Below are 23,024 nucleotides of genomic sequence, written 5' to 3'. Positions count from 1 at the left end.
CTCCAGGGAATCAAGATTGGTCCCAGTTTGTCAGTGAGGGTCCCTTTCTGAGTGACCCTGTCGTCAGTGTGCCCAGCAACAAAACGTTTAAGAGGCAGAAAGAGCAAACCAACTTGGTTCCCACATTCAGGTGTATTGCAACTTTTTTATCTTTTCTAAGCCAAAATTTAAACACGTGACTTGTGAATTCATGAGCCAGTAGGATAAAACTAGAATCACAGCTTAACAGTTAATGACATGCCTTTATTGAACAGAATAACATGGAAAATCCAAGAATGTTGTGAGAGCTGTGCTTACATCTGTATGAGGAACAACAGAGTACCTGCTACGTGTGGGCTTTTCACACACAATCCACAAAGGATTACTCTTCACCTTGTGAGGCCCAGAGGGGTTAAGTCATTTGTCCAGGATCACACTGAAGTCTGCCTCCAAGCCCATTTCCCCCCATACTACTCAGAAACCACTCCCAACAGACAATTTCCTTCAATCACAGTTGATGGGTAGGAGTTTCTCCTAAAACAAGTGCTCACATCCTTTTAATTCATAATCCTTTTGTTCAGTGATTTACTGAGCACCAAAATATATCGCTGAGATATATAAAGGTGCTTGTGAATAGTTTATCTCTGAAAGGATACACAGGAAGCCGGACACAGCAGTTGCCTCTGGAGAGGATATATGCACTTTTTTCAAAACTGCCATATTGTGCCAAGTACAGGAAACAGATACGTAAGCCTTCTACCCTCAGAGCACTCAGCTTAATTTATGGATGTGTGACTAAGGAGCACACAAGTGCTGTGTTGGAGGCGGGGCAGAAAATGCTAAAGGAAGTACAGGGTAATTATTCAAGCGGCATATGGGAATGTTTTGGCTTGCATTTTCAATTCACAGAGTATTTTATTTGCACATTTTATATTATATATGCTTGTTTAACTATCAGGACCCAAGAGGCAGGTATTAGCCCTATTTTACAGAGGGAAATGGCAACAGAGAAAGTCAGGCTTGGCCCATGGAACACGCCTGGAACCCAAGTGTCTGACTCCAAGCCCAGGGCCCTTTGCCCTGCAAAGCAGCCTCAATGAAGTGAGTGGTTTTGTTTTTCCTCACGTTTGTCATACACTCCGAAGAGGAGCTGGTGCAATCAAAGGGGATCCTTTCAATTCAGTTGCCTCGGCCACACTGCTAAAGTAAGACCCTGAAGGAGCCCTGATGTCCAGATGACCCAAGTCACTTTGCAGTTGTCTGCTGTGGTTCCAGCAGGGCCTCAAGAGGCTCTGCTGGGGATGGTGTCACTGCCTTATAAGTCAGGCAGGGCCAGGTTTAAGGACAGCCTCATTGCTCAGATGCCAGAGCCCGAACCCCTCCTCAGGGATGTCTGCTCCCAGACACTGGACTCCTCCTTTCTCTCCCCAGGGCAGCTCCTTTGTGACCAGAAGTTCGTTTGGTGACACATGATCAGGCCCAAGGAATGCTCATGTCTAGGACAGGACAGGACCACCTTCTCTGTTCCCACAGGACATTCCTCCTGCCATGGCTTCAGCTAGTTGATCACATGGGATTCAGTTACTGCAGATGAGGTGACAGTCACACCAAGCTTTGCTTTACTGAGACCATAGGTCTAGATGGGCCTAGATTTCCTCAGTCAACCCCCTACTTTTTTTAGTAACAACTTTTCTGGTCTATATATGTTTATAGTCTATATATTTTTTAAGTTAGAAAAAAATTATTAAAGCCAAAAAATTATCTAGACTATACAGATGTCAAAAAGAATGGGATAAAGAACAACTTCCAAAATATATCGCTGAGATATATAAAGGTGCTTGTGAATAGTTTATTTCTGAAAAGATACACAGGAAGCTGGACACAGCAGTTGCCGCTGGAGAGGATATATGCACTTTTTTCAAAACTGGCATACTGTGCATATTATTTTGTAAACTGCTTTAAAAAAATATGCTAGAAACATTTCCCTTGTTACTAAATATCCCTTGATTCTGTCTGTGTACATGGTATTATAAGATGTGCTACAATTAACCAACCCCTACTGCTGCACATTAAATACTATTTTAATGGGATGAGTTTGCAGCGCACAATGTTGCACATGCTTCTAATCTAGGATAAATTCCTCACAGCACATTTGCAGGACCGAAGGGGGTATGCGTGTGGGTTTTAAATTCTTTCCTTTTTCCTTGTTAGGTGGGCCCCTCAGCAAGTTCATCTCACCAAGGGGGGTGCATTTTACTTGCTTACTTAAGAGTTTTGTTCCCAGGTCCTTGGAGACCATGTCGGTCTGCAGGAGCCTCTACTTCTAGCAACTCTCTCTACTGCTTTCTCCTGACCAACGAATTCTGATTTGGCCCACTGAAAGGAGCCTGGGGGAGGCCTTGTAATGCTTACATATCCAGTCTCAAATGGCATTTTAAACACTATGAGATGAATGTATGATAGCAGTAGTCATGGGTGTACAACTTTTCTGGTGGACAGTTGAGCAACGTCAGCATTAAAAGTGCAAACCCTTTGACCACAAGATCTATGTATACACTAAAACTTTTAATAGTGGTTTAAAAGTAGAACCAACTCAAGAGACTCCATGTTGTCTGGCTTCAAAAAATTATGGTAAATCCACACCACATTGTTCTATGCAGTCATTAAAAATGACCAGATTTGTAACGTGTTTTGGTTCACAGATCCCGTTAAGAATCTGATAAGTGCTGTGTATCTTCAACTCACAAAAACGAGTGCTATCTCTGAAATCTATCCGTGGTGGATCAGAAGTTAAAGCTTCTTGATACAGTTCTTTACTGGCATGGAAAAATCACACTATCCAGATTACTGAGCATTTACTAAACAGAACATTCCCCCTGCCTGGACTGTTCACATAGCTGGTTCCGGAGTGGGATCTCAGTGCAAACCTCACCGCCCAAGGGCCTTCTCAGATAACCCTATCAGTGTAGGCACCACCCTCCTCCCTTATCATGGTCTTAGCACCCTCTGTTTTCCTCAATAACACCTTTGAGATGATATATTTGTTTACTGATCTATGGGTCTCTCTGCCTACCCAGACCGTGGGCTCATGAGAGCAAGAACTTAGGTCTGACTTGTTCATTGTTTCATCCACAAGCAACATCCAACCTGCCTTTTTTTGTTGTTTTTTTGTGGTACGCAGGCCTCTCACTGTTGTGGCCTCTCCCGTTGCGGAGCACAGGCTCCGGACGCGCAGGCTCAGCGGCCATGGCTCACGGGCCCAGCCGCTCCACGGCATGTGGGATCTTCCAGGACCGGGGCACGAACACGCGTCCCCTGCATCGGCAGGCGGACTCTCAACCACTGCACCACCAGGGAAGCCCCAACCTGCCTTTTTGTGAACCAAGAATGGTCTTTACAGGTGAACATTTGCAATCAATTGATGACAGGAAAGACTGACTTGGAATCCCCAGAAAAGCATTCCATTCTTCTCATTAGACCTAAATTATTTAAACTGTACTCAATTGCTATATTTTATATTCCACCAATAAAAAGTGTTCTGGACATTTTTCTCTTTGGTTATATAAGCACTACACAATAGCCTCAATTTTGGCTCTTGGCCAGAAGAGCCTAAAATATTTGCTATCTGGCCCTTTATAGAAAACGTTTGCCAGCCTCTGGTCTAAGGCAATATCTGACGTACAGGAGACAATCCATAAGCGTCAGAAGTTACGTAGCAACAAAAAAGAAATGTATCTAAAACACAAAGATATATATTTTCATAAAATACATAGGTATAGCCAACTAAAGTGTTAATGTTAACGGCGAGAATCACATTACGGGGCAAGTCCACAGTCTACATTTCCCTAATGTTTGCTGCGGCTTGTTAATTTTCCCCACAATTAGCATGCGTTATCTTTACCATCATCGTTTTGGATGCAACGTAAATGCATCTTGCAGGATGGCGCCCTGCCCTCCGGACGCGCAGTGTAGAAGGCCCAGCACCCGTAGGTCCTGGACGCTCACTCCTTCCCCGCTGCTTGAATGACTGCACAGAAGCCACACGAGCCCCAAAGAGGCGCACTCAGTCTGAGGCCGGCGGGGGTGCGGGTGGAGTCCGCTCGCCCTAAAGTCTTCCTTATCAAAACGTTTGATCGACGGAAAGAAATCGAGCGGGAGGCTCTTTTGAACCTCAATAAGCTCAGTTACATCCCCGCCAAGCCCATAGCCTCCCGGTTCTGCTTCTGCCTCCGGGCGGCCCCGGGAGCATGTGACAGGCGTCGCGGCCCAGGAGCCGCCCAGACGCACCTCACCTCGTATTTTCCTTACCGCCGCCCCGCGAGGAGGAAACAGGCCTTGACCGGGGCAGGAACACCCCAGGCTCCCTAGTCCCGCGGAGAACGAGGCCGGCCAAGCCTTCGGGTTGCAACGCTGAGCTGAGAAAACGCCCCGGCCGCGGCTAACAGCCGTCCGCTCAGTTCTAGCAGCTCCTGGGCGTCGCACGACAACAGCCCACTCCGCACATGCGCGAGAAAGCCCTTGCGCGTACACTTCGCTAGCCCCTCCTGCGCGTCCGGCCTCGCGCGGCTTCTTCCCTCCCGCCTTGTGCCCTCACTTCCGGGGTTTCCCGGCGACGGCCGTAAGTGGCGGGCGGAAGCAGCCCGCGAGGCCAGCCGTAAAAGGCTCCCTCGCGCCACTTCCGGCCGGCTTCCGCAGACGGCCCTGGTGGGCGATCGAGTGGTGGTGGAGGACGTTCCCCGCGGCCGGAGCCATGGAGATGCCGCTGCCGCCCGATGGTGAGGCCCAGCCCGGGCTCGGGGGCCGTTTCTCTCTCCCTGGAATCCCTTGTTGACCCGCCCCGCCTTTCGGGGTCCCCGGGCCTAGGAGGGGGCGGGGCTCGGCCTCCCGGGTTCGCCTGCGGCCTCTCCCGCGGATCCCCGCATTCCCGGAGCGCTTCTGGCCCCTATCGGGACCCGTACAAGGGCGGCTGCTCCTGGGCCCACCCCTAGGGACCCCGGCCCCGCGGACGCGGGCCGGGAAGCCAGGGCCCCCGGATTTGGGCGGTCCTCGCTGACGCTCCGCGTGGCCTTTCCTCCGTCTTCCAGACCAGGAACTCCGAAATGTCATCGACAAGCTGGCCCAGTTCGTGGCCCGGAACGGTCCCGAGTTTGAAAAGATGACTATGGAGAAGCAGAAGGATAACCCGAAATTCTCGTTTCTGTTCGGAGGCGAGTTCTACAGTTACTACAAGTGCAAGTTGGCTCTAGAGCAGCAGCAGCGTGAGTCCTCGCCAGCTCTCAGGGCGCCCTCTCGAACGAATCCTTTCTCTGGTTCCAATTTCGGGCTCTGCCACAAAACGCCTTCTTTTGGATCGCATGCTATTTCTCTGTGAAAATGAGTTAGTTTGGCCTTCACGATTCTTTCGGCTGTTCCCACAGCCCTGCGGCTGCAGGGCCCGAGTGTCATGGAGATCGAGGTTATCGATTCTCCTTCTGGGCTCCGGATCAGGGATTTCTGTTGTTTTGCAAACATGATGACTGAGATCAGCGAGTAGAGTGACTGCTTCAGTGTTTACCAGGGAGGAAGTGATAGAAGCCGGACTGGGTGGGACCCTCCTGGCAGGTACCGTCCAGCCCCCTTTGCGGGCTCTCCGTCGGTCCAGCAAGGTTTTTGTGCATTTCAGATGGTTGCAGTCCAGATCAAAACTAATTGTCCTGTGGGCTTTAGTTCTTTGCAGCTGTTTATGTTCACTGGTTTGGGCTTCAAGGTTCCGGCTTGAAATTAAGAGAATTTAAGATGAGGTCAGTTATCCTAGCTGGTCTTTGAATAACAGATAGATAGTCCCTGAGTTCACATCTGTATTGTTCAGTAGCAAATCTCTAGCTTCTAGATAACGTTGTGTTTCAGATTGCCAAGTAGGTGGACATTGAAAGGTGAATGCTCCCTGGACTACAAGCTCCCTGAGGCCAACCAGACCTTGTTTGGGTCAGTGTTGTGCCTAATAGGTAGCAGGTAGTAGGTGATCGATAGTTTGTAAGACATAGCAAAGTACAGTGGCTTGAACAAGCACAGTGTGTTTTGAGAGCCAGGAGAGGAATCATAAGAGGCCTAGCATAGCTGGAGTGTAGATGTGTGTAGATGGGGGAGGGGGTTGATCTGGAGTGGGAAAGTTTCCAGGGGAAAGTTTGGGTTTTCTTCTTTAATCCAGGGGTTCTTCTGGTGCCTGTTTAAGGTTTGAGATGAGGGTGGGGAAGATTTCAGGTTGCCTAGGCAAAATGTACCCATTTATGTGTTTCTGGAGCAACCGTTCCTTAGCCCCAGCACGTCAACTTTAAAACCTCTGCTGTAGGCAGTGGGAAGCCACAAGGGAGGTTGAAACAAGGGAGAGGTGGGTCGGGTTTGTGTGGCCTGCGTGGAGAACAGGCTGGAGGGAGCGTGAGTGGAGGCTGGGATGGCAGTTGGTGGTAAAGTCTGAATTGAGTCGGCGAGTTGAGTAAAGGCAGTGGGCTTGGGGACAGGTGGGGTTAAGGGGTAGAATCTGTGAACTGAAGCGCCAGTTGGATATTGATGCCGGTGGCATAACTGGGCAGGGGAGGATGGTGTTTGGGTTCGAGTGACCATGAGGTGAGAGCTGCTTCCCCTGCGAGGGGAGTACTCCCACCCTGAAAGTCAGAATTCGGGGGCTGCTTGGGACTTGGTGCCATAATGGGGGGAAGTTGGGGTGTTTCTAGCAGGGGAAGATCAGGACTCAGGAAATGCTTTCTGCAGGTAAGAATATCTCCGTTGCCGTTAAAGTCCATGTCAGAGTTAGACACACGGAAACTGAGGAGCCAGGAGTGTTGGGATGGAGGCACGAGCCTTAGGAGGGGCTGGGAGGAGGGGGGCAAAAGCTCAGGGTGCCTGAAGCCCAGAGAAGGAGGGATTCTTTGAGCGGCCAGAAGTGAGGGTGCACAGCAGGGAGGGCTGGCTTACCAAGGACTTAGGATTTCTGGAAGCTTTGGGGAAGCTGTAGAACGGTTTCAGAACTGTGTTCTGGAGCAGGGCTAGCCACTCTGTAACCAGCCCTTCACCCTGGTGGTTTGAGAAGACTGAGTCCTGGGACCGCTTGAGGTTGGCGCCTCACAGACTCTGGTGAAGGACTGTTTTTTGTTTTTTTCTGATCTGTTGCAAAAAGTACAGTTTGGCAAAGTACAATAAAAATGTGAACAATGATGGGAGTTCCCTGGCGGTCCAGTGGTTAGGACTTGGCGCTTTCACTGCCAGGGCCCAGGTTCGATCCCTGCTCGGGGAGCTAAGATCCCGAAAGTCACGTGGCATGACCAAGAAAAGAAAAAAATGGGAAAAAAAACATGCATCATGAAACATCAAATTGCTGTAAAAGTGCCAAAACACTCCCTCGCCATTTCTGTGCTTGTCTAGTCTTGACGTCACCTGGGGCTGGCCCTTGAACCACACTTTGAGCAGCGGCACTACAGCCGCAGAGTAGAGAAGGAGAGGGGAGGCAGGACTGGATGCAGGGAAACCAGTTCCCAGGTTGATGCAGGTGACAGCAGAGTCATGGCAGTGATGGCGGGACACAGATAGATTGGCATGTGATCTAGGAGGGTGACTTGACTGTGTGGGGCAGCTTGTTAGTGTGAAGTGCTAGGGAGAGAAAGGTGCATGAACCTTCTCACTTCTGGCTCGGGTACGTGGCGTAGCTGTGCCAGCCACGGGTCAGAAGGGGAGCTTTGGAGGGGGTGGAACGCAGGGTGAGAGGGAACCCATGCCTGTTTGAGGTGCCTGTGGAAAGCAGTGGCTGTTTGGTCTGTAATTAGACCCAAAGCTTGAGGAATCCAGGATGGCGATGATAGATTTAGGGGTCATAGAGTGCACTTTATAACTGCAGCCACAGGAAGATGTCATGTTCCCTTAGGGGCTTGCTCAGAGGAGGGGGCTTAATTCTCAGACCGGGCATCTCAGTATGTGAGGGTCGGATAGAGGAAGAAGGGGCCAAGGGGATGGCCACACCGGCCACGTGAGACAAGGAGCTGAGACGGGGCCATCAGGCTGAGTGGGGATGACCGCAGTGGCTTTGGGGGTGGGGTGGGTGGGCGGAGCCAGACCTCCGTGGGTTGAGATAAAGGGGAGATGAAGAATTGAAGATGAATCTTGGTTGTAAAATTGTCGAGAGCGGGGCATGGATGAAGAGGGAGCTTTTGAAGATCAAAGACTTGGGTGTGTTTAGATGTTGCTGGGGCAGAGTTAGTAAAGAGAGAAAATGAAGGAAGGAGAGCGAGAGGACACATTTCCTTGAAGCAGCGTCTCTGGGAGGGTAGGATCCAGAGCGCAAGTCAGGGGGTGGGGGTGGTCCCATAAGGTGCCTTTGGTGAAGGCCTGCCTGAGACCTAAGCAATGGTGGGCCCTGGATGACACCCTCCACCCCACCGTCCTTTTATGGCTCTGTCCAAAGGCTGGGCCCCCTTAGAGTGGGACTCAGAAGGGCTCCAGCAGAGCGTGGTCACGCTCAGACCAGCCGAGGCCCAAATGCAGAGGGGGAGGCCATCTTGTCCAGGGACCCTTCCCCCAAGTCCTCCCCTCCCGTCTCATCTGGCGAGGTTTGGGGCCTGCACCTGCCCAATGCAATCTCCTGCTAGCAGGATAGGGCATCCCACGTCGCCTCAATATGGATTGACCCTTGAATGCAGAGGAGTAGAGTCAGTGGAAGGAAGGCAAAGGGTGGGGTGTAGGGGGGCCACAGCATGTGTCGGGTGCTGCCGTAGGGCTGCAGGTGCGTGGGTTTGCTGGTCGCCATCCAGAGGTCCGGTGGCTTTGCTGTCTTGAACGGGGAGAGTAGACTGGGGGACAGCAGGCGTTAGAAATAGCTGCGGAGGTTGCTGGGGGTTGAGAGACTCCCTCGGGGAGGGACTGTTGCTTCAGGCCCAGGCAAGGTGTGGAGAAGGTGGAGGGGGTGGGCTCAGGCTTCCTCTGGGCCGAAGGACAGTGGGCAAGGCTGGACGGTGTTGGCTAACGAGTGGTGAGATGACAGTCCCAAAGGTCTCCGAGGAGAGGACGAGCAGGAAGGCAGAAGGGGTCCAGGGCTAGGCCCCATGATACAGGGCACGCATGGCGGCGGCACGTCGCAGGGGTCCCTCTTCTGGGTGGCGAGTATAGGGAGGGGAGCCCCCGGGGCTCAGAGCTGCCCAAGAGGCGGCCAAGGGGATACCTGGACCCCAGCCACCTCCTCACAGGGGCCACCTCTCCTCCTCTCCTGCCAGTCATCTGCAAGCAGCAGGCCCCAGAGCTGGAAGCGGCCACGGCCCTGCCACCGCTGCCACAGCCCCCGCTGGCCCCCGCGGCGCCCATCCCGCCAGCCCAGGGCACCCCATCCATGGACGAGCTCATCCAGCAGAGCCAGTGGAACCTGCAGCAGCAGGAGCAGCACCTGCTGGCCCTCAGACAGGTACGGGCCGGCCCCTCCCCCTCCCCTCTTGACCTGAGGTGGGTACCCAGAGTTCACCCTCTGCCTCAGTTTTTGTATTGACGCTAATTGACGCTAATATTCGGTGTCAGCGCTGAGGACGGGGATGTCCCGTTGTCCAGGGCTCGGCGCCTGACAGTCATTATCCCTCCAGTGCTGCCACCGCCCATGTTGTGTTTAGCTTGACCCCGATGCTGGACACGGAGGTTGCTTCTCATCCCAGTGAGGTCACTGCACGAGCTTTGATACCCACACACCCGTTGTGCTGGAGTGGATGTGACAAGTGAGACTGCACATTGGAAATTGTGTGACAGAGAATCCAGGTGGCCTCTGGTGCCACTGGCACCAGCTCCTGCTAGTTAGGTCACCCCAAGCTGTTGTGGGGAAGGACCCTTTTGTCCCAATCCATCACAGTCTGGTACTTTGGCCAAATACAATAGGATAAGTTGCCAGAAACATAAGATGGATGAAAAGATATCTGAAACGCCAGCCCCAATTTTAGTACTGGATCAAGACGTAAGTTACGGTTGTATTATTGAAAACAAAACGCTCCAGAATGCTTACCCTCAGTTTCCATACGGAGCTCGTCACAGACTGGGCAGTCTGGCTTCAGCCAGCCCTGGGCTGACTGCCTGTCCCCCCAGCAGCACCGGGTCTCAGCCATATCTCAGTTTGCTAACCTAACGGGCAGAAGTCTGGCGTCATGTTTTAATTTCGGACTCCCTGGTTGCTAGTGAGGTTGTTCTGCTTTTACTTGACTGGTGACTGTTTATATTTGTCCTCGCCATACCGTGTTCACACCTGCCACTCGTTTTTCTTTCTTTTTTTGGTGAATTGATGTGCAGAGGTTCCTTGTTCCTCTGGGTCTTAATCTTTCTGTCTGTCATCTCCGGGGAGACATTGTATCCCCCTGTATCTTGTCTGGCTTTATCCTCTGCCTGCTCTGCGTGTTACAGCCATGACTTACAGATGCGTGTCTCAGGCTTTGGGCGTGAGTGTTGGGGGCAGGGCACTGATGGGCCAGCCTGGCTGGGCCTGGGCCAAGGTTCCTCCTCACACAGTCTCGGTCCCACTTGGCCTTTTAGGAGCAGGTGACAGCAGCCGTGGCCCACGCGGTGGAACAGCAGATGCAGAAGCTCCTGGAGGAGACCCAGCTGGACATGAACGAGTTTGACAACCTGTTGCAGCCCATCATCGACACCTGCACCAAAGATGCCATCTCGGTGAGGGCGGGGTGGGGCTGGGGGCGTGCTCCCAGAACCTGGTGCTCCTGACTAGGTGGGAGCTCCTGCAGCCAGTCTGGGCCAGGGCTGCTCTAGGGGCACCCCGTCTCCGCATCCCCTTCCCTCATGAGCACTTCCGTGGGCTCCCCCACCAAGAAAGGTGGAAGGCAGGCAGAGGCCGTCCGACATTCCCGGGCGTCTGTACACACTTTGGCCTGGAGAAGGCCAGCCCCACTCACCCACCACCCTGGCTGTTGCAGGCTGGGAAGAACTGGATGTTCAGCAACGCCAAGTCCCCACCTCACTGCGAGCTGATGGCGGGCCACCTCCGGAACCGCATCACGGCCGATGGGGCGCACTTCGAGCTGCGGCTGCACCTCATCTACTTGATCAATGATGTGCTGCACCACTGGTGAGGGCCCTGCCAGCTCCGCCTTCCCTCCTGCTCCTTCTCCCTCTCCCGGCCGATGCTCTGCGCTCCAGAGCCTGGCCTGTCCTGGGACTGGGAACCACTCTTCCGAAGACCCAGGGGGAGGGTCGGTCTGAGCCACAAGCCCTCCATCGGGAGGACAGCCACCCGCACCCCCCACCACCTCAGCCACTACCCCAGACCCCTCGCCCCACCTGGGGCCGCTGTCCCCTCACTCCCTGCTCTCAGGGCAGTTTCTGGGTGTTTTTCAGTGTCTCTGTCAGCTGCCAGCTCCCTTTCACTGACCTATGCACACCCCAGTCACCTGACTCTGCTCTGCTTCAGGAACCTTCCCATAGGGTCCCCCTGGCTGACCCTCTGCCCCCCACCCCCACCCCCCAGCCCTCCTAAGGCCAGGCCAGTGTTTACTTCCACATGGCCTCTTCGGTGCCTTTTGACAAAGGTTAAGTCGAGAAACAAGATGCCTAGGCCAGAGACAGGGGAAAGCTCGTGGTGCTAGTAAGGCTAGCCTGTAGCTGTGAAGACTGGCTGCCACATTTGTCTTTGAACTTGGCTGGCTGGGGGACAGCTCCTGTGAGGGCAGCAGACTCAGACCCAGGTCTTGCCCCTTCTGCCCACGTGCAGCCGGGCCCTGCCCCTCCCTGCTTCATGTGCCATGTGGGCGGTTCCGGTGTCACTCCGCGCTCCCTACATCACTTTCCCCTATTTCTCTGCCATTGGGAAATAAGTAGCTGTTCGGAACCTTGTCTGCCTCCTGCTCCGCCAGCCGCTCCGCTGACTCAGGGCAGATCTGCAGAGACAGCCCTGTTTCTGGCACTTCTCCAGCCACCCGCTTCCTGAGCCTCACTGTCTGGAAGCCCAGTGCGGCTCGCCCCGTCCTCCTGCCTGGGCTGCCCTCCCTCCCCCAACCTGGCTTCCCGGCCCCGGGCACTTGCTGCTCTCTCTGAGCTCCCTCTGGTGAGCTCGCCTCTGAGAGGGGTTCTACTGCCCACCTTCTTCCCCGGGCTCTGCCACCTCATTGTACAGCTGCGGGCCCTCCACGCTCATTTATGCGGCCTGCCCCCCGAGAGGCCGCCTCACCCTGTCAGGCCTCAGGCTCCTAGGCATCTGGCAGCCCGCACACTCCCTCTGCCTCGTGGAAGGTGGGGTCCCAGCCCAGGTTTCCTCGTGCCTAGGGGGTGACAGTGCCGAGTGAGGCTGCATGGACAAGGCCCTATACCTACAGCAACCCCAGCTCAGCCTTTGTGGGCAGCTGGGGCTCTCACAGGCCTGCATCTGTCCATCCTTATGCCACCCTGGGAGAGAAGGGTTATCTTACTGATAAGGGGACCAGGGTGAGAGGCCTTGCTCTGAAAGTCCCCAGGCTGTGTTCTTTCCCTCCTCCCACTGCCGTCCATCCATCTTGTGGGGAGCCCAGCCCTTGTCCCAGCCGGGTTGGGGGCCCGTGTCCCAAGAAGGCAGAGGGTGCTGTGGCTGGAGCCGCGATGGTAACGGGCGCGTGGCCGGGTCCCGCCCCAGGGCCCTGACGCGCGGAAGGTCTCTCCCTCACAGCCAGCGCAAGCAGGCCCGGGAGCTGCTGGCCGCCCTGCAGAAGGTCGTGGTGCCCATCTACTGTACCAGCTTCTTGGCCGTGGAGGAGGACAAGCAGCAGAAGATTGCCCGGGTACAAGGGGCAGCCGGCGGGGGGCGGGGGGGCGGGAGATGAGCAGGGGCTAGGGGGGTGGCACTCGTTTTTCCCCTGACATGGCCTTTCCCTCCTCCCCAACGTCCAGCTCCTGCAGCTCTGGGAGAAGAACGGCTACTTTGACGACTCCATCATCCAGCAGTTACAGAGCCCGGCCCTGGGGCTCGGCCAGTACCAGGTGTGTGCTGCTCCCTGAAGTTGGGGGCTGGGCACCACCAGTAGGGCGGTGACCTCAGAGTCCTGGTGGCATTTTCCCAGCTGGACTCCCCGGCGTGCCCCTGGGGTGGTGGTGAGGGGTGGGAGGCAGAGTCTGAGGAGCAGCTTCGGGGGCCCCCACCCCGTCCACAGCAGCCAGTGAGCCCTCCCAGGCGAGCCCGCCAGACTTTTCCTGGTGAGCTTGTGACCAGGTTACCTGCTTTAGGCTCTGCTCTCAGGGGTGCCTTTGGCCCATTTGCTCTGGTCCTCCAGGTGTGATGGGAGCATGAGGAAACCCTGGCATAGTCTAGGCTGCCACAGTCATCGTGTTGTGCACGGTGTCCCGTGTGCACATCTTCTCTCTGAGGGGGCATCTGCTCAGAGGTCGGGGTCGCAGAGCAGGGAGAGGAGGGCCGGATCTCCTTGGTCACCTCTCCTGTGGTGCCGGCATTGCTATCCCATCTACAGCTGCTTGGGTGAAAGGCACAGTTCACACCCCCTTTTCCCAGGCCGGAAGATGTCTTCCTGCACAGGTCTGGTTGAATGTGAGAAGCTATATGTTGACCGTTTCCTCTGTGATGCTCCTGACTGCCACCCTCCCTACAGGGGAGAAGCTTTCATGCTCAGAAAGGCAAATGAGGAAAGTACATTTCAGACTTTTTCTAAGTTTTACTCCCTTTTTTTAATTGATGAATAAAAATGGGCTCATACCAAATAAAAATGGGCTCATACCACCATACCACAGTGATATTCACTGCTTTTCTCCTATTGAGTTGGCGGTAGCAGCTCATGGTTACTGAGTCACCCAAGTTCCTTTCACTGCATTTTCCCCGAGTCCTCGGAGGTAGGTCCCGTTATTGTCCAATTTTACAGGTGAGGAAGTTGAGGCTCCGGGGAGGTTGTGACTTGCTCAAAGCCATACAGTGAGTAAGAAGTACCGCCTGTGAGCATGTCCTAGGACGTTTGTCAGTGGTGGGATTTTAATGTCTGCGTGGCACTCCAGGGCACGGCTGTCCTTGCTTATTCGCATTGTTAGGGAATTCTAAACTGCCCAGCACCAAAAGTCACCAAGTCCGGCTAGATTGAGATGCTCTGTGGTTGTCAAGCTCAAGTTGATTGTTTTACGTGACAATCGCCTGCTTGCCCTGGGTCCCTGGGCCTTGCTGCCCGTAGCATCACCCCAACCTTCTGGGTGCTCCCCAGGCATTTGTCCCCGTGCTGCTCCATAGGGTCTCGGACCTTGAGTCTCATGTCCTGAGTGCCGGCTGCCCTGCTCTCCATCAGGCAACCCTCATCAATGAGTACTCCTCGGTGGTCCAGCCAGTGCAGCTGGCCTTCCAGCAGCAGATCCAGACCCTCAAGACACAGCATGAGGAGTTTGTCAACAGCCTGGCCCAGCAGCAGCAGCAGCAGCAGCAGCAGCCGCAGCCGCAGATCCAGATGCCGCAAATGGAAGCTGAAGTCAAGGCCACGCCGCCGCCGCCTGCGCCGCCCCCCGCCCCCACGCCTGCCCCGGCCATCCCGCCAACCACCCAGCCTGGTACGTGGCTCCCTGAGCACCTGCCCCCAGGAGGCAGCCTCCAGAAAGCAGTCTCCTCCCCCAGGAAGGGGTCTGGTTCTGTGGTCTCAGGCCCAATCCGAGGAGCAGATTCTAATCTATTTACAAGCACCAGGCAGGTAATTTCACAGGTAAGTGTAACCACGCCCTTACAACTGAGACAGTTCTCCTATACAAACCATCCCAGAGAATGGAGAGGAAAGCTCTCTAAGTCAATTTTCGAGGCTAGGATAACTGATACCAGATGGACATGGACAGGGAAAGAAAGAAAAATGTAACCTAGTGTCACTTCTGAGCAAAGATGAAGAATTAGTAAATATTGGGTTGGCCAAAAGGTTCGTTCGGTTTTTTCCATAAGATGGCTCTGATAGCACTTAGTTGTCTTTAACTTCATTCAAAACAATTTTGTTAGATTGTATGTGACAGCTGTCATATCAGCGTGCATTTTAAAAAAGACATCAAAATTGGTGAATTTTTGTGTAGCCCGTTTAATACTGAAGATAGAAAAAAAAAAAAAAAAGCAACATTTTCGACATATTACAGTTTATCATTTCAAGAAAGGTAAAAACACAACCGAAATGCAAAAAAAGATTTCTGCAGTGTATAGAGAAGGTGCTGTGACTGATCAAAACGTGTCAAAGGTGGTTTGCGAAATTTCGTGCTGGAGATATCTCGCTGGACGGTGCTCCACCATCGGGTAGACCAGTTGAAGTTGATAAAGATCAGATTAAGACATTAATTGAGAACAATCAACGTTATACCACGCGGGAGATAGCCAGCATACTCAGAACATCCAAATCAAGCGTTGAAAATCATTTGCACTAACTTGGTTATGTTAATCGCTTTGATGTTTGGGTTCTACATAAGTTAAGTGAAAAAACCTTCTTGACCGTATTTCTGCATGCAATTCTCTACTTAAACATAATGAAAACGTTCCGTTCTTAAAACATGTGACGGGCGATGAAAAGTAGATACTGTACAATAGTGTGGAAAGGAAGAGATTGTGGGGCAAGTGAAATGAACCACCACCAACCACACCAAAGGCCGGTCTTCATTCAAAGAAGGTGACATTGTGTATATGGTGGGATTGGAAGGGAGTCCTCTATTATGAGCTTCTTCGGAAAACCAAACGATTAATTCCAACAAGTACTGCTCCCAGTTAGACCAAATGAAAGCAGCACTCGACGAAAAGCGTCCAGAGTTAGTCAACAGAAAATGCATGATCTTCCATGAGGATAACACAAGACTGCATGCTTCTTTGATGACTAGCCAAAAACTGTTACAGCCTGGCTGGGAAGTTCTGATTCATCCGCTGTATTCACCAGACGTTGCACCTTCGGATTTCCATTTATTTTGGTCTTTACAAAATTCTCTTAATGGAAAAATTTTCAATTCCCTGGAACACTGTAAAAGGCACCTGGAACAGTCCTTTGCTCAAAAAGATAAAAAGTTTTGGGAAGATGGAATTACGAAGTTGCCTGAAAAATGGCAGGAGGTAGTGGAACAAAAGGGTCAATACATTGTTCAGTAAAGGTCTTGGGGCTTCCCTGGTGGCGTATTGGTCGAGTCTGCCTGCCAATGCAGGGGACACGGGTTTGAGCCCTGATCTGGGAGGATCCCACATGCTGCGGAGCAGCTGGGCCCGTGAGCCACAACTACTGAGCCTGCGTTTCTGGAGCCTGTGCTCCGCAAGAGGAGAGGCCACGACAGTGAGAGGCCTGCGCACCACACGAAGACTGGCCCCCGCTCGCCACACCTACAGAAAGCCCTTGCACAGAAACGAAGACCCAACACCACCAAAAATAAATAAATTAATTAAAAAAAAATAAAGTTCTTGGTGAAAATGAAAAACGTGTCTTTTATTTTTACTTAAAAACTGAAGGCATTTCTTGGCCAACCCAGTGAAGTCTTAGCAGGTGAAATCTAGCAAAGTATTTAAAAGATGTGTCATGACCAAATAGGATATGTCTCAGGAATATATAAGGGTGGTTTAATACCAGAAAATCTCACATCAGATGGGAAGAAATCTTTCAACTACATGCAAAAAGGGTACTTAATAAAGAGATGATGGGGGCTTCCCAGGTGGCGCAGTGGTTAAGAATCCACCTGTCAATGCAGGGCACACGGGTTCGAGCCCTGGTCTGGGAAGATCCCACGTGCCGTGTAGCAACTAAGCCCGTGCGCCACAACTACTGAGCCTGCACTCTAGAGCCTTCAAGCCACAACTACTAAACCCGTGTGCCACAACTGCTGAACCCGTGTGCCACAACTACTGAAGCCCATGCGCCTAGAGCCCGTGCTCTGCAACAAGCGAAGCCACCACAATGAGAAGCCCGCGCACCGCAACGAAGAGTAGCCCCCGCTCGCTGCAACTAGAGAAAGCCTGCGCGTAGCAACAAAGACCCAGCGCGGCCAAAAATCAAATAAAAATTTTAATTGATAAAAATTATTGAGCAAAGTAAAATCAATATGGCTTATCGATCAATAAGTAGGATACTTATTGTAAAGCGTTCAAAGGAGTGAGGGGTGTTTTCTGGCCAAGGTCAGGCCTCTCTTCGTGTTGCCTTCCCGGAGGCAATGGCAGTTTTCAGTGGGGTCAAGAAGCAAGGGTTTAGTGGGCAGTAAGCCCAGCCTGGGTTGGCCCTGGGTGCTTGCTGAAGATCATTTCGGTTGGGGCCTCCTGCTGCCACCTTCTCTGAGTGCTTTTTTGCCTGGTTCTAGATGACAACAAGCCTCCTATCCAGATACCCGGCTCTTCCGAGTACGACGCCTCAGGAGGGGTCCAGGACCCTGCTGCCACCGGCCCCCGGGGCCCTGGGCCCCATGACCAGATCCCACCTAACAAGCCCCCGTGGTTTGACCAGCCTCACCCCGTTGCTCCTTGGGGCCAACAGCAGGTATCTCTTAGAACTTGTTGCAGGGTCAGGTGGGGCACACTTGGGTTCAACTGGACGGCAGGCAGGTGGGTGATGGCTGCTATGCGGGTTGATGGGCTTTTAGGGCTCCCTGGGCAACGAGGTTCTGCAGCAGGGCCTGGGGTTTGGGGGGGTGGCAAGAAGGTGATAGTCTCCCCGAAGTATGGGAACTGAGCTGGGAAGAAAGTTGGGCCTTTACATCCTTCCCGGGAGGTTTGGTTTTCTGGGCTTCTCTGTAACACAGGTCCCCATTTTCCTGTGAATGCTGAGAAGTTTCACACCATGAAGTACAGCAAGGCGATTTGTTTCCTTCCCTTTTTAACTCGTTTGACCAGCAGTGTCAACATCTCATCACCCTAGAAAGAACATGGTGCTTTCGTAAGGAAAGGAAAGGTCAGAAATACCAGGCTAGCAGCATTTTGTGGGACTGGGGTGCTGGTCCATTCTTCTCTCCCTCCAGGTTCCTTGGAGTCAGAAACTTCTAGGCCAGGGCAGGGGTCATTCTCATCCAGCATAACATGACTGGAAAACACCCCGCAGCTTGCTCTCTGGCCACTGGACCTGGGTAGAGCAATCCGGTCTAGCTCTGGGTGTCCACTTGCCTCTCGACCAGGCATGGTGGACGTGGCCCTCCTGGTTGACCCTGTGTGGAGGGGGCGTAAGGGAGACAGTTCTGGGCTGGCAAGTGCAGTGTCATGGCTGTGAGTCCCCCCAGCCCACCCTCAGCTTCCGGACAAGAGATTTAACATCACAAAAGACGGGGCATCCCCACAAAGACAGCTCCCGCCTCTGGGTGCCTGCTGTGAGCCCTGCAGTGTTGGGTGCCCTCTCATGCGGGGGCACTTCCCTCCTTTCGTTGGTGTGGAAACAGATGCCCCTAGTGCCTCCCGGCTCAGTCTTTTTGGGGACCGGCAGGTTAGGCTCACAGCAGTGGGGCTCCCCCACTGAAGGCCAGCAGTGCACCCACAGTCCACAATAGGAAACCACAGCCTGGGCTGCCCACGTGGCGTCTTACATATTGAAATAGCTGCCATATTGAAAATCTGCCTTCTTGGCTTCTCTTGAAAACCTGAGGGTGTGGCGGCCGGGGCCGGCCTCCCTGTGCTTGTGGTCAGTGGAGCCACCCAGCCCTGACCCTAGAGGAGGCCCTCTGGGCAGCCTCATCCAGGCACAGGCCACCCTGGCCCTGAGTTTGGGTTGCAGTCCTGGCTCTTTAAGTCTTCAAAGCAGCAGCTGGGCAAGCTCCAGGGCTTATGGTCTTCAACTTACAGAAAGCCATTTCCTGGAAACACAGCAGACTCTGAGATAAGGGTGTGAGAGGGCAGGTGACCCCAGGAGGCAGCGTAGGGAAGAGAAGTGACAGGGAAGGGAGAACAGGCAGGGACGGGGTGTCGTCAGGGCGGGCTCTGCCGTGGGCCCTGCGGCTCAGCCTCTGTGCCCTGGGAGTGGTGGGGCCGCACCCCTGCACTGTCCCACTGAGGGGCTCGTGGGCTGTTGTTCATCCCCCAGCTTCTATCAGGCATGGGGTCAGGGGGTGCTCCCCAGCCCAGGTGCAGGTACAGCACTTGAGAGTCTGGGCCTGGGGGACGGGCGGGCACCACAGCATCCTCTGCACGCGTCAGAGTGAAGGTGGCAGCGCCCAGCCAGGCTGTAGGCCTGCAGCTCCGGGGGGTGCTGTGCTTGGGGCCGGGCCACCTCCACCGCCGGAGACTGAGGTCGGCAGGTGTCTGCTGGGTGCCCCGCGTGCCCAGTGCAGGCTGGGTCTCACGTCTGCTCTTTGCCTTGCAGCCTCCTGAGCAGCCCCCCTACCCACACCACCAGGGCGGGCCGCCCCACTGCCCGCCCTGGAACAACAGCCACGAGGGAATGTGGGGCGAGCAGCGTGGGGACCCTGGCTGGAATGGCCAGCGCGACGCCCCCTGGAACAGTCAGCCCGACCCCAACTGGAACAACCAGTTCGAGGGCCCCTGGAACAGCCAGCACGAGCAGCCACCCTGGGGCGGGGGCCAGCGGGAGCCGCCCTTCCGCATGCAGCGGCCACCACACTTCCGCGGGCCCTTCCCGCCCCACCAGCAGCACCCGCAGTTCAGCCAGCCGCCACACCCACACAACTTCAACCGCTTCCCGCCCCGCTTCATGCAGGACGACTTCCCCCCTCGGCACCCCTTCGAGCGGCCGCCCTACCCTCACCGCTTTGACTACCCTCAGGGGGACTTCCAAGCCGGTGAGTGCAAGGTCGCCCTCGGGGGCACCGTCCTCGGGCCAGGGATCACGTCCCTCTCCTGCCTTGTGATCCCTGAGAAGGTCAGATCACTCGCCGGCAGGGCCTGGAAGAGGCGCCTGACGGACCGGCCTTCTGAGCGGGCTGGTGGCACTGCTGGCGGTCCTGCCGTGTGGCCTGGTGTGCCCTGAGCCAGGGTGACAGGAGGAGGGCCAGAGGAGCCCAGCTCAGTCCCTCAGGAAGGTGGGGAGAGGAGGGCAGACCGGCAACCCTGGTGTGGGCACCGCCAAGGCACCAGGCCAGCTATTGAGGTGTGAGGCCCTGTATCTCGCAAAAGAGGAAGGACGGTGGGGTTCTGAAAGGAAAAGGAACTCCCTAGTCCCCACGGTGGACAGACAGGTAGTGAGCGAGCCACTGAGTCCAGGCCCGGCAGCCCTTGTGCCATTCCCTGCTCCTCGTCTTGCTGTTTTCGTCAGGTGTTCTGTTTTCTTTTTGAAGAATCTTTAGTTTTCTCAATCTTGTGTTTACTAAAAAATTTCATTTCAACTCTCCTACTCTTCAATCTTTATCCTCAAATCCATTCTTGGCTGTAAATTGAGCTTGGAGACCAGTAGCAGGTTTCTTGCTTGTGTGAGTGTCTTGGGGCTGCTGCAACAGAGTCCCATGGACTGGGTGCCTCCAACAGCAGGGAATTCTTCTCTGACAGTTAGTTTTGGAGGCTGGAGGTCCGAGATTAAGGTGTCAGCGGGGTTGGTTTCTACTGAGGCCTCTCCCCGTGGCTTGTAGATGGCTGTCCTCTCCCTGTGTCTTCCCGTGGTCTTCTCTGTGTGTGTTTGTCTCTTAATCTCCTTTTCTTAGAAAGACATCAGTCAGTATTGGATCAGGGCCCACTCATAGGACCTCATCTAAAGTAGTCATCTCATTACAGGCTCCATTCCCAAATGCAGTCACGTTCTGAGGTACTGGGGGTGAATTTGCAGGGGACACGGTTTGGCTCATAACATGGCTGTTTGAAGGTTATGTGATTTCCCTTGTGGTTCCTTCTTTCACCCGTGAGGTCTGTCAGGTGCTGCTATGGGTGCAGGACAGGCCACTCTGAGCCCCGGCTCCTCCCCCGTTGCTGTGTGGCCCTGAGCAGTGAATGAAGCAGCCGGAGGGTTGGTGCTGGGCAGGGCTGCCCAGGAAGTGGGTGTGGGTGTCCTTGCCCCACTCTGAGCCCCTTTCCACTGGCGCTTATTACCCTGGAGATCTCGACCGGGCTGTTGGCGTTGCCCAGCTCTCGACTTTGCGGTAGGCCTGAGTCAAGTTTCTGTTTTGCAGAGATGGGACCCCCTCACCACCATCCTGGCCACCGCATGCCTCACCCTGGGATCAACGAGCACCCACCTTGGGGTGGGCCCCAGCACCCTGACTTCGGCCCTCCTCCCCACGGCTTCAACGGGCAGCCCCCTCATATGCGGCGACAGGGCCCTCCCCACATCAACCACGACGACCCCAGCCTGGTCCCCAACGTGCCCTACTTCGATCTCCCTGCCGGGCTGATGGCCCCCCTTGTGAAGGTAATGTTGCAGAGTTGAATGCCAAGCTTAGCCTTGAATGCTCGGTCTCCACGTGGAAAGTTCACAGGTGGAACCCATTTCCCGATTGGCTACAAAACACTGCTTCCCAGGGCCCCTGCCCCTCTCATTTCCCGCACCCCAGCGAGCCTGACAAGTAGTCAGAGAGGATGTGCCTGAGCCAGCAGCACCACCTCGCGTGCTCACATGTGGCTGCGAGCAAGGCCCGTGTCCCCCTCTGCTTCCTCCGAGCCTCCCTCCTGGGGCTGCAAGTTTGGTAGCTGCTCAGAGTGGGCTGGGCTGGGCGTGAGGTGCAGGTCCTCTTGGTCCTGGCCTTTGGAAGCCACCTTGCCCAGGGGCTGATGACAGGGATTTCTCAGAAAAGGGGTGGTCTCCAGCTGAGCAAGGTGAGCAAGGCAGGAGAGGGGGTCAGAAGGGAGCCAGGGCTGGCGCTCAGGGCGCTCTGAGGGTCATGCTGGCTGTACTGGTCACTGCCACTCCCCGGCCCCTCTGAGACATTAGCATACTGGAAGCTGAGACAGGTCACACTGGGGCAGCAAGGGGAGGCAGAGGGGCCAGCGGGGCTGCCCTCGGGGTAGGAGCTGGAGCAGAGAAAGGGGCACATAGCAGGGCCCCTGGGGTAGGCGCCTGGGCACAGGGCGGTGGTTGGCAGGGGAGGGTGTCTGGGATCCACGGCGTGTCGGTGAATTAACAGGGGTCTTTCCTTCACCTGAGCTTGGAGGCCACGTCTCCTCTGCATTTTTGTAGAGAGAATGCTGTAGCTTCTATCGACTTCCATGGAGCCCTCAACCACCCCATTTAGGAATTGAAGTACTGGTGTGGCCAAACCCTCCAGGAGGGTGGGGTTTCCCAGGAAAGGCCGGATGAGGCACTCTGATGCGCAGGGCAACTGTGTCCTGCCCCCGGCTCTCCGGCTCTCCGGCTCTCCGGCTCCCCAACTCCCCAACTCCCCCAGCCCCCGCAGTTCCCTGGATGGGCTCCAGCAGGGAGCAGTGACAGCTGTGTTCTCTGCTGCAGCTGGAAGACCACGAGTACAAGCCTTTGGATCCTAAAGACATCCGCCTCCCACCCCCCATGCCACCCAGTGAGAGGCTGCTGGCGGCAGTGGAGGCCTTCTACAGCCCTCCCTCACACGACAGACCCAGGAACAGGTACGGGGCTGCGGGAGACCAGGCGCTGGGGCTGGTGATGGGAGGGGAGGCCCCTGTCCCCTCTCCTGGCCCGTCTTCCTCAGTTTGCTTCACAAGAAAGACTCCGAACTGTCGCACCTTCCACCCAGGGCGGTGTGAGGCCCAGGTGAGAAAGTGTGGTTAGGAGATGCCGTTTCTCCCCCAGCTTGCGTGATGTGTGCCATAAATAAAAGGCTTTCACCACATTAGCGACATCAGGACAAGAGCTTACCTCGGGATCCCCTCCTCCAGCGGCCTCCTCGCTTCAGTTAAAATCGCCTTCTGCCCTGTTTGGGGCCACGGGCCTATCCACCTACAAATCAAGAGTTCCTTGTCCCCAGTTACAATAACCCTGAGACCCTCTTCAACTATTTGGAGAAAGCCCAGCGTGGAAAGGCGTGGGAGCCACGAAGCGCTGGGAGTGCAGTCCAGCCTCTCCACCTCCCAGCGGGCGGCCTGGCCTCTGGGCCTGGTCGCTCCTTTGAGAAGGGGCAGCCCTGTGGCAATGACCACCCGAGTGCTTTCTGTGCTGGGCCTTGCTCAGCATCCTGAGTGAAACAGGGAAGGCCTGTCGGGTAGGGCTTATTCCTGGTGACTTTTTCACAAGTTCCCTGTGGGAGAGAGGCTTGCGTTC

General features: G+C 54.7%; 1 protein-coding gene across 1 annotated transcript in view; it reads left to right on the top strand.

The window, feature by feature from the left end:
* Positions 1-4,679: 4,679 nt before the first annotated feature.
* Positions 4,680-23,024, top strand: part of CHERP (calcium homeostasis endoplasmic reticulum protein) — a 21,999-nt gene continuing 3,654 nt past the window's right edge. The window contains exons 1-12 of the mRNA XM_082649837.1: positions 4,680-4,754; positions 5,064-5,237; positions 9,216-9,400; positions 10,504-10,641; positions 10,902-11,053; positions 12,623-12,734; positions 12,844-12,933; positions 14,235-14,490; positions 17,230-17,405; positions 19,212-19,647; positions 20,965-21,203; positions 22,239-22,372. Coding sequence (XP_082505963.1) covers positions 4,730-4,754; positions 5,064-5,237; positions 9,216-9,400; positions 10,504-10,641; positions 10,902-11,053; positions 12,623-12,734; positions 12,844-12,933; positions 14,235-14,490; positions 17,230-17,405; positions 19,212-19,647; positions 20,965-21,203; positions 22,239-22,372 — 2,117 coding nt within the window. The 5' untranslated portion in view covers positions 4,680-4,729. The remainder of the gene's footprint in view (positions 4,755-5,063; positions 5,238-9,215; positions 9,401-10,503; positions 10,642-10,901; positions 11,054-12,622; positions 12,735-12,843; positions 12,934-14,234; positions 14,491-17,229; positions 17,406-19,211; positions 19,648-20,964; positions 21,204-22,238; positions 22,373-23,024) is intronic.

Source organism: Grampus griseus, assembly GCF_964374135.1.
Source record: "Grampus griseus genome assembly, chromosome: 3".
NCBI lineage: Eukaryota > Metazoa > Chordata > Mammalia > Artiodactyla > Delphinidae > Grampus > Grampus griseus.
The sequence above is the reverse complement of the archived record's forward strand: the minus strand, read 5'-3'. Positions and strand labels throughout refer to the sequence as shown.